Source organism: Lathyrus oleraceus, chromosome 3 (genome assembly GCF_024323335.1).
Source record: "Lathyrus oleraceus cultivar Zhongwan6 chromosome 3, CAAS_Psat_ZW6_1.0, whole genome shotgun sequence".
Lineage (NCBI taxonomy): Eukaryota > Viridiplantae > Streptophyta > Magnoliopsida > Fabales > Fabaceae > Lathyrus > Lathyrus oleraceus.
Genome location: NC_066581.1, coordinates 138,349,539 through 138,360,469, shown reverse-complemented (window position 1 = coordinate 138,360,469; position 10,931 = coordinate 138,349,539). Strand labels below are relative to the sequence as shown.

The window sequence follows — 10,931 nt, the reverse complement described above, 5'->3', positions numbered from 1 at the left end:
ACTTATCTTATCATAGAAGCATGGAGTTTGTACATGTACTATGGCTTAATCTTAACAAATACTTAAACTCCAAATTTTATGCAATTGGTAGTCTCTGTTAAGAAACTGTTACTCAACAAATATTATGCATCTCCTTAAGCATGGTTAAGAAAACATTATACATTTCTTTAATCTTTTTATATATTACAATAACTAAAATTAGGTGGTAAACATATCCAGTGACACTTGAAAATATTCGATAAAAATGCACAACATGATGACTGGTAGTTGGAATGAGTGTTTTAAAAGGTTCTGATAAAAGATCAAAAGTTCATTCTTCCTTCCATTGCTAATACAACAGTCACGCTGCCTCTTTTGATGAACTCCCTGAAACAACACCAAATATATTATTATCATATATCAATTTCTAAGAGATGAACCAGTTTTTGCAATATAAAAAATATACTAAATTTTATTCATTTCTAATAATACCTGAATGCTCAATCTCCATTGTTTCTGTCATTATAATGTTAATTCCATACTAATCATCTATTTCAAATTTAAGTTTCGTTTATACTAATATTACTTGTTCACCCTATTGATCAGTCAATAAAAGAGAGATGCTAGAACTAACAACAGAGTAGAGAAAATCTCAAACTCTCCATTTGCTTTAATATTATTGAAGTTGATTAGTCAACTCTTGTGTGTTTTATTTGCTTAATTCTTGGTGATGTGCACCAATTTTTTGAGTGACATGATATAAAATTTCAGCTTTAGAATACACATGATGCAAGATGAATCAGAATTGAAAACAAACGTGTAATTGTAAGAATACATAGTTAACTTCTTATAAACCAAACATGTTTATAGGATCCACTCACATTTATTCAGTTTTTTCTTCACAGCATTTTCATGCCCCGGGTCAATCCTAATGGTTTGGCCTAAAAGCACAATCTGAGTCGGCTTTGCATGATCCTGCTTCTCTGATGCTGAGCACGAAACATTCTCACTGTCATTCGCCTTTTGCAATACAGCGTTACTCGGGACTGTCATCGATGGTGTAGCATTGTGATCAAATGGTTGTTGGAAATTAGGATTCAGGAGACCCAATGGAGACTCATTGATGTGAAGGTCTGATAAAGAGAGACCAAAAGGATCATGCCTGGCTCCCTGCATACCAGCAGGACTAGTTTCTGGTAAATGAAAAACTGGCATTGAAAATTGGCCATCAATGGGGAAAGCTTGATATTCAAGCAATCTCGGTTTCTTCCTTGACGGTGGCATGTTCGATACTATTTCCACTTGCCACGGATTCACCCTTTTCGTATTTTTAAGTAAATAAGATACATCCCAAGTAACCTAAAAAGTATGATATAAAAAATTATTAAAAGCAGAAACAAAGTTGAAAATGCAATTAGTTATATTTGATTATTACCTAGTTCAAAAGGAGTATGTAATGATAAACAAGTCTATACCTGCAGAAGTCTCCAAAGAGAGTCAGGCCATGCTGGATCAGCAGCCTGAACAGAAGCAATTGTTCCGATAAAGCAATGTGTCCTTGACGAGTCTTCCATTTCAATGGCCATCTTGAACCTCATTCCACAACACCGCCTAATTTGGAGTGCTTTTCTAATCAAAGAGGGTTTCACAAAAAACTCGGGAGTACCAACCCGAGGATAGTAAACGACATCAAACGGCTGCATATTGACAGCAAGTCTTACTGCTTCAAGAACATCTTCAGCCTTCACTTTTCCCCTCCCCATAATCTTATCACTTATTCTCCATCCATTTTCTTGATCATTTTGTTGAAGTTTATTATCTATCTCTTCTGAAGACGAGGTAAGTCCGAAGTAGGATGATCCAATACGAATTCCATTTTCACTACCAAGTTTCCTCTTTGATGAAGGGTTAACTCCAATATCGTTTTGTCTTTTAGACCTTCGAATTCCAACATGAATATCACCATTTTCAGCCCTCAAAAACACAAGGGAATCCCCCGAAACTAACTGCTTATCTTTTAGAAAATCACTCCACCCAGTTGTTAACATATGCACCTTTGGCGTGCCCCTACAAACATGTTTGAATTCCCATGTTTCACCGTGAACATCCGTGACATAAATGTCCTGGGAAGTATGGTTACCTAGATAATCTAATGGAGGAAAAATGGTTTCTACACAGATCTTAGGACAAAATAATCCACTAGAAGCATCAGTACGTGTCAAGGTTTTTGTATAAGATTTATATTTATTTCTAGTTACGGGCATATCATTGATGCCACCAACAGCGTCATCATCAAAACTAACGCCGGTATTACTCAGAGGAACAAGCCTAAGTTTTGCATACAATTCATCTGTGTGAGGATCAGCCCTATAATGGATTGCTGCAACTCTACATGAAATTTGGGATGGAATTTTGGAGTTAGCACTAAAATTGACAGGTTCACATGCATGCTCAGCATGACCTTGAGGGAAGTAGAAGATGCTAGAGTTAACTTTTGGAATCTGCACCATTGTTCCAGCAAGAGCATGCCACAGCTGAGGATCCACATCTTTGTTCCCATCAGTCTTCTTCTTCTTTGACTCTCATTGTTTCCAAAAGTTAAAGAAAAAGGTTGCAATAGAGAGTCAAAGAAGAAGAAGACTGATGGGAACAAAGATGTGGATCCTCAGCTGTGGCATGCTCTTGCTGGAACAATGGTGCAGATTCCAAAAGTTAACTCTAGCATCTTCTACTTCCCTCAAGGTCATGCTGAGCATGCATGTGAACCTGTCAATTTTAGTGCTAACTCCAAAATTCCATCCCAAATTTCATGTAGAGTTGCAGCAATCCATTATAGGGCTGATCCTCACACAGATGAATTGTATGCAAAACTTAGGCTTGTTCCTCTGAGTAATACCGGCGTTAGTTTTGATGATGACGCTGTTGGTGGCATCAATGATATGCCCGTAACTAGAAATAAATATAAATCTTATACAAAAACCTTGACACGTACTGATGCTTCTAGTGGATTATTTTGTCCTAAGATCTGTGTAGAAACCATTTTTCCTCCATTAGATTATCTAGGTAACCATACTTCCCAGGACATTTATGTCACGGATGTTCACGGTGAAACATGGGAATTCAAACATGTTTGTAGGGGCACGCCAAAGGTGCATATGTTAACAACTGGGTGGAGTGATTTTCTAAAAGATAAGCAGTTAGTTTCGGGGGATTCCCTTGTGTTTTTGAGGGCTGAAAATGGTGATATTCATGTTGGAATTCGAAGGTCTAAAAGACAAAACGATATTGGAGTTAACCCTTCATCAAAGAGGAAACTTGGTAGTGAAAATGGAATTCGTATTGGATCATCCTACTTCGGACTTACCTCGTCTTCAGAAGAGATAGATAATAAACTTCAACAAAATGATCAAGAAAATGGATGGAGAATAAGTGATAAGATTATGGGGAGGGGAAAAGTGAAGGCTGAAGATGTTCTTGAAGCAGTAAGACTTGCTGTCAATATGCAGCCGTTTGATGTCGTTTACTATCCTCGGGTTGGTACTCCCGAGTTTTTTGTGAAACCCTCTTTGATTAGAAAAGCACTCCAAATTAGGCGGTGTTGTGGAATGAGGTTCAAGATGGCCATTGAAATGGAAGACTCGTCAAGGACACATTGCTTTATCGGAACAATTGCTTCTGTTCAGGCTGCTGATCCAGCATGGCCTGACTCTCTTTGGAGACTTCTGCAGGTATAGACTTGTTTATCATTACATACTCCTTTTGAACTAGGTAATAATCAAATATAACTAATTGCATTTTCAACTTTGTTTCTGCTTTTAATAATTTTTTATATCATACTTTTTAGGTTACTTGGGATGTATCTTATTTACTTAAAAATACGAAAAGGGTGAATCCGTGGCAAGTGGAAATAGTATCGAACATGCCACCGTCAAGGAAGAAACCGAGATTGCTTGAATATCAAGCTTTCCCCATTGATGGCCAATTTTCAATGCCAGTTTTTCATTTACCAGAAACTAGTCCTGCTGGTATGCAGGGAGCCAGGCATGATCCTTTTGGTCTCTCTTTATCAGACCTTCACATCAATGAGTCTCCATTGGGTCTCCTGAATCCTAATTTCCAACAACCATTTGATCACAATGCTACACCATCGATGACAGTCCCGAGTAACGCTGTATTGCAAAAGGCGAATGACAGTGAGAATGTTTCGTGCTCAGCATCAGAGAAGCAGGATCATGCAAAGCCGACTCAGATTGTGCTTTTAGGCCAAACCATTAGGATTGACCCGGGGCATGAAAATGCTGTGAAGAAAAAACTGAATAAATGTGAGTGGATCCTATAAACATGTTTGGTTTATAAGAAGTTAACTATGTATTCTTACAATTACACGTTTGTTTTCAATTCTGATTCATCTTGCATCATGTGTATTCTAAAGCTGAAATTTTATATCATGTCACTCAAAGAGGAAACTTGGTAGTGAAAATGGAATTCGTATTGGATCATCCTACTTCGGAAGAGATAGATAATAAACTTCAAAAAAATGATAAAGAAAATGGACTGAGAATAAGTGATAAGATTACGGGTAGGGGAGGCTGAAGATGTTCTTGAAGCAGTAGAAGTTGCTGTCAATCTTGCATGATGTGCATTCTAAGGCTCAAAAAATTGGTGCACATTACCAAGAATTGTGCTAGTTTCCTGAAAAGTGAAGAAAAAAAGATAGAAAATGTTTTAAAACAACTACACAAAATGATACAATTTGGATTCAAGCTCACGTTGTTGGTTATATATATAAGATATCTTACCTTAGAAATTGGAGTATTCGGTACCACCTTCTTCAATTCTTCCGAGAAACTAGGAGAGTGATCCCCTCTAAATAGCACTCTTCCCTTTTTCAATAAGACAATCATTTTAATAAATAAAATTTATTTTAAAAGTGTTCTTTTCACTTTTTAATGTATAAATAATTATTATGGAATTAAAAGTTTCAACCTTTATGAAGTCAATTTCATTTTTCATCACAAAAATTGGATCTTGTGCATTGTTGTGTTGCACAATATTCCTTATTATTTTCGTTTGACTTTGAACGATTTTATCTCCAATTTGTTTTTTTTTTTGAGATTGATTGTTATATTTTGTTCCTATTTTTAAGATTGATGGTTATTTGTTGATGATGTTTTTGTTTATGCTTTATTTAGAATAAATAATAATTGTTTATGTTTTTTCTATACAATTGATTTAACAATTTGAAAAAGGTTCACATAAAAGTCTAAAAGAAAAAAGATCACATGAAAAGAAAAATATCTTACAAAAGATCATATTTTATTTTTTACTAACCAGAGTTTTTGTTCATAATATTATGTATTACCTAAATATAATGCTTATGCATCTTTTTACTTATTCTGTTTAAATTTATTTGTTGTGTTTCTACTTACTATTGCTTGTTATTGGATTGACTTGATTTATAAAAGGATTTTATCACTTAGTTTACTGAAGATATTTGATGAGTTCTTGGTTTTTGTCTATTTTTCTTCTATGAAATAAATAAATTATGTTGTTGAAAAAATCTATTGTTTCCTTTTAAAAAAAAATTATTTATAGTAATTTTAAACAATTTATTATTTTGTTTATAGGTTTTTAAATAAATTAATTGATAATTCATTTACGACTATTATAACATTTTATTATGAATAAAGATAAGAGATACTCAATATATTTTTAGTCCAAAACCATGATATATTATCATTTTCTAACACAACCTTCTCAATTTAGTTGTGGTTTTTATCCAACCAGATTCAAATACATCATTCTCCATTTTAGTTTTTTTTTTCTCTGCTTTTTTAAATTGGACAAAGATATTTTTTTAATCGGTTTAACTTTCATTTACTATTAAAAATAAAATAAAAAATTAATGATTTGATCATATTATCAAATTTTAATATTTTAATTAATCAAAATGAAATCTTCAAATTAATCTTTGTTGTGATCTTTTTGATTTATAAGCTATATGGATAATAATTAAAATAATTAAAGTTACAAGATTTATTTTAATACTAAAAAATAGTTTATTTTTATAACGTTTAAATGAATAAAAATTTGGGTAGTTTATAATCCATTTTTTTAAAGTATTTGAAAAAATATGTTTTATTATAAATATACTTTATTCAATATATTTTAATATATGTATTAAATATTTATGAGAAACATAAATATGTTTTATTATGGGTAAATTAAATTCAATATGTTTTATCAATATTCAATGTTTTTATTTATTTTACTACTTTTTTGGTTAGCTTTATGAATGAAATGTAATGTAATTTCACTATGCATTTTTGTTTGTTTTAATATGAGATAATATAATTTTAATAGGCTTAAATAGTCTATTGATCTTTGTAAGTTATCGAGTTTTTGAAATTAGTCTATGTATCTTTTTTTATTTTTTTGTCTGAGTCCCTATATCTCACTTTTGTGTTGGCGTAAGTCCCTGAGATTAGAATTATGTTAAAAAACTGTGACTTGGCAATCGACTCACACGTGGAATTGTTTTATAATTTTTGGGGGTAATACATGGAAAATCTAGTGGAGAGGCTTTGAAAAAGAGGACTAAATCCAAAAAAGGTATCATTTTGCATCTCTTCTTCGTCGCTTCTTCTTCTCTTCTTCCTCTCTTCAAATCTTCAAATCTTAGTGCAGATTCAACCATGGCAACATTATCTGTAGATAATTTCTCTAAGTCTGATATCCCAGTTTGTGGTTGCAATAAAACAATGAGGATGTTCATCTCAAATTCAACTAAAAACTCTAAAAGAAGATTAACGAAGTGTTCTAATTCGGGATTAGGTTGAAACTTTTCATATGGGATGATGAACTTGAACGCAACACATCAACTGAACATAAAAACTCAATTGGAAGCAATTGCTCAAAGGTAGTTCAAGAGTTAGGTTGCATCATTAAATATCTTGAAGATAGGAAAAAAGAGAAGATGAAATTGAAGTTGGAAAAAAGAGAAGATGAAATTAAAGGTGTTAACTCTTTCATGGTGTTTGTTCTTTGCTTACCATAAATGGTAGTAATTTTCATGTTCATGGGTCTGTAATTTTTTTTAGTCCCTAGAAGAAGGGTCGTTGTTGAATTCCGCCCATGTAAGGATTAATTATTGATGAATCAGAACCTATATGTCGCATCTTGAGAAATACGATTCCTCGCGATGGTCGTAGAAAAATAGTTCGAACAGAGTCGCCACCGAACTTTATTTATCCTAAAGGAACAAAAAAATATCGATAAAACCTTTTTAAAATATAATAATGATCGTGGCAACCATATTCGTGTTCGAGAGTCGATTACGCAAGGGGAAGTATTAGCACCCCTCACGTCCGATGTACTCAACAAGAACCTTTTAGTCTAATTTGCGATTTGAATGTTAGCTTATGTTAATTGTTTTCTTAGAGTGAATAAAAGATTAAAAAGAAAAGGAAAATAAAGGAATTTTTTACCAAAATAACTCACTTTTTCAAGGAAATTCCCAAAATACCCCCCGTTTCAAAAAAATTCTCAAACTACCCCACTTTTAGGAGGAGGCGCCAATTCAATTGGCGAATCCTCTTAAAAATTGAATGGAGGCGCCAATTGGATTAGCTAGGGCATGTGCCCTAGCCAATCCAATTGGTTCCCATGTGTACTACTTGAGAGGAGGCGCCAATTAGATTGACACCTCAGTGTAAAATGCAATATTTTTTGCTAAATGGTCTACGTGATACATAAATTTGAAATAGGACCAATTGATATTAATAAAATTTTCCGTTTACACAAAAAAGCCTAATGATGATGAGAAGATTCACCTAACCGACCTCCGGTCCCACATCCCATAACTACCCTAACCCGTGGCCCTAACACGCGTTGATGATTCACCACTGGTGTTTGAGAATTTGAGGGGCCGGGAGCGTCACTACCAACTAAAGGAGATGGCCTGTTTAGGTAGTCAGATAATTCGGCATAGTCTTCAGTATGCATCGAGGGTGTACCGTCGTAGTTGAGTTCATGACCCATGCCAGAGTAGTTGGGTTATGGTTGACTCATTGGTGGGCGACTAGGACGGTTGAAGGGAGACATGAGTGTGAATGATGCATCGAGGAAAGGTTGGAAAGGTTGTTGGGGTGTTTGGTAGAGATATGGTTATTGGATGTTTTGGTTTTGTGATGTTTGGGCTTCTTGGCTATGGTAGGAGGAGGGGCGGTTGGTGTTGAATGATCGTTGGGTGTTCTGGCTAAGGCGGCTTTGGTAGGGTGATGTGGTGGGTGCGAAGCGATGTTGGGTCTCAGGTTGATGGTCAATTTGTTGGTGGTGGTATGGGGTATGCTCTTGGTATTTGGGTTGGGTGTATGGCATATTTTGGTTGTATGTTTGTGTGTTGGTTGAACGGAACATTTGACAGACAAGGGGTTGTGTGTATCCGGTCTGGCACTGTTGTTAGGGGTTTGATGTTGAGGTGTCAGGTGTGTAAGTTTGTTGGCGTGAGTCGTACAGGTACATATCCTCGACGATGAACTGAAAACCAACCGATCTGTACCAAAGTCATATAAGTACGACTTGGTTTTTCTTCATTTGCCATGACTGCGTCAGTTAAGTCATGGTCATGGCAGTGCTTCCATTTGCGACACTCCGATCTTGCGAAGCTTTGCCATAGATTGAAGTTCCATTGGTCGTTAACATTGCGCAGATGCCATTCTCCTAGGCTTGCTGGGGGATCTGGGATGTTTTGGGGCAATACCGAACTGCAACTTCACACGATCATTGTTGTGCATCTCCACAGTTGTGAACCGTATTATCGGTGTGCATTTAGTCCATACAGCCGCGTCTTCAGTGTTGACCTCATGGTCATGATCCAAATTAATGTATGGACGCCAAATGAACTGAAATGTTAAAGAAGATAGGATTATAATCTAGGTAGAAGAAGTTAACAAATTATAACAAAATAATGAAGTTAGTATCCTTACGTCTGTTAGTCGAAGGTGATCCAACAGATTGCGATACTGAGTAATACAGTGTATAGGACATCTGTTATAACTCATACCATGTGCATACCATTTACACCAAAAACGTAAGAATATTAGGTAGAGATATTAATCTTTGAAGAAGTAAGTAAATATATAGCAATTTAAACAACTTACTTTTGTGCATACGGGAATATGAAAGGGTTGTTGTTGACGGGTGCTAGGGACGGTAGTCTTGACCAACCCCATACTTGTAGAAAAACAACACATCCATAAAATGTAAATGTCTTTGTGTGAGTTTTTGCACAATGAGCTATAGAGATAGGCTAGACAAGCAGATCCCCAACTGTAACTTCCTATTCTATCTACATGTCTAAGTAAATGTAAATACATAATATGCATGCTAGAACCACTACCTTCGGGAAATAAAAATGAACCAATTAAAAGCATAATGTAACACCTAGTTTTTATTATCCGAGCATCTTCGGTAGAATGCTCATCTAAGTATAAACTATTATAGTATGACTTAAGGCATGAAAGGAGTATACCTTGACCTCTTGAGTTATCATATAACAAATCAGTCTCCAAGAGGTCCATGCAAATTGAATTTGCATAGTTGGTTTTACCATTAACAGCCTTACCTTCAACAGGAAGTCCCAAAAGCATGTAAACGTCTTCTAACGTCACGGTACACTCACCGGTTGGGAACCAAAATGTGTGTGTCTCTGGACGCCATCTTTCACATAAAGCAAGAATGAATTTGTTATCTACGGACCAAGAAAAAAATCTTGCTTATATGACCAAAACCGGCGAGTTCAACATAAGGTTGAATCATCGGGTCCATATGGACATATTCGTGGACCCGAGTCCGGAACCTTGAAACATCCTATAAAAGAAAGAACAAAACACTTGACTAAGTTGGTATGTTATTAAAAGGGACTCTATTAAAACAAATAACAAAAGAAGAAAACACTTACATAAGTTGTTATGTTTGCAACCGTTCCTCTATGTGATTCGCCCATTGTGAGGATAGACATTTTGTCGGGGATGAAAGTGGTTGGTGCAGATGAAACTACAAGAAGTTATTGCAGATGAAATTGTAGAATAAGTAGTGAGAGTGATGGTGTGGAAGAAGTGTTGATGGTGTGGATGTATTTATAGGCAAATGAATGAGAGCATGAAAAGTTGTGTTTGCATGTTGTCTCCAATTGAATTGATGCCCATGTGCATTTTGTACATGGTGTCACCATTCAAATTGGCGCCTCTATAGGGACATTCATGCAAGACCTAGGTCTGATTGCTTGGTTTCGAGGTCTGCATGCATGCAAGACAAGGTGTCGCCAAATGGATTGGCGCCCATGTGCAAGGAATGAATGGGGGCGCAAATTCAATTGGAGTGTGTGTCTGCATGTGTGACACGTGGTTGTCCTCTCTCTTGCATGCTGAACATGTCACTTCTTAGTAGCTTGCATGGTTGACACATCATTTCAGACTATCTTGCATGTGCGACACATCACTTCGAGCTGGCTAGCATGTGAGACACTTCACTCACATATTTAAGTGTCTTACTATCAACATCCAAGACACATCACTCACATTCATTTGCAGCAAGAAAATGGTTTTCATCTACACAATGTCATCTTCACCAAAATACAGTGTCAACATTCACTGCAACGGTGAAACATACGAGTCTGAGTTATATGGTTTTTGTTTTCGAAACACTTATACCATTAGACTTACGATCAAGAGAAATGCAACCTTCTTGCATTTGAAAAAAAGAATACAATCATGTATAGGATCGGGTATTGTGTCAAAGATCACGCATCAAAATCCAATATTTTTTTAGAATAGTCAATGCAAGTTTTTCCCGCTTAAGGTACGAGACGATGAAGATGTTGAATACATGTTTGTTCATCATGAACATTCAGGCTGCAACTGTATTGAGTTGTACATTACTCTTCAACCATG

At 35.6% G+C, this 10,931-nt stretch overlaps 2 protein-coding genes across 2 annotated transcripts; one reads left to right on the top strand and one right to left on the bottom strand.

Annotated features, from left to right (window-relative positions):
- Nucleotides 1-792: 792 nt before the first annotated feature.
- Nucleotides 793-2,504, bottom strand: LOC127125813 (auxin response factor 8). Its single transcript, XM_051054640.1, has 2 exons — nt 1,455-2,504; nt 793-1,338 (listed from the first exon to the last, which is right to left on the bottom strand). Exons 1-2 carry the CDS (start codon nt 2,487-2,489, stop codon nt 844-846), a joined length of 1,530 nt encoding a protein of 509 aa, XP_050910597.1. The 5' UTR covers nt 2,490-2,504; the 3' UTR covers nt 793-843.
- A 75-nt stretch (nt 2,505-2,579) lies between these two features.
- LOC127125811 (auxin response factor 8) lies at nt 2,580-4,401 on the top strand. Its single transcript, XM_051054636.1, has 2 exons — nt 2,580-3,707; nt 3,824-4,401. Exons 1-2 carry the CDS (start codon nt 2,673-2,675, stop codon nt 4,316-4,318), a joined length of 1,530 nt encoding a protein of 509 aa, XP_050910593.1. The 5' UTR covers nt 2,580-2,672; the 3' UTR covers nt 4,319-4,401.
- Nucleotides 4,402-10,931: the final 6,530 nt, after the last annotated feature.

Excerpts from the sequence above, each read along its gene's own strand:
- LOC127125813 (XM_051054640.1), bottom strand. The coding sequence starts at position 2,489 with ATGGTGCAGATTCCAAAAGTTAACTCTAGCATCTTCTACTTCCCTCAA. Across the intron at positions 1,339-1,454 it reads CTCTTTGGAGACTTCTGCAG|GTTACTTGGGATGTATCTTA; the intron begins GTATAGACTTGT and ends CATACTTTTTAG.
- LOC127125811 (XM_051054636.1), top strand. The coding sequence starts at position 2,673 with ATGGTGCAGATTCCAAAAGTTAACTCTAGCATCTTCTACTTCCCTCAA. Across the intron at positions 3,708-3,823 it reads CTCTTTGGAGACTTCTGCAG|GTTACTTGGGATGTATCTTA; the intron begins GTATAGACTTGT and ends CATACTTTTTAG.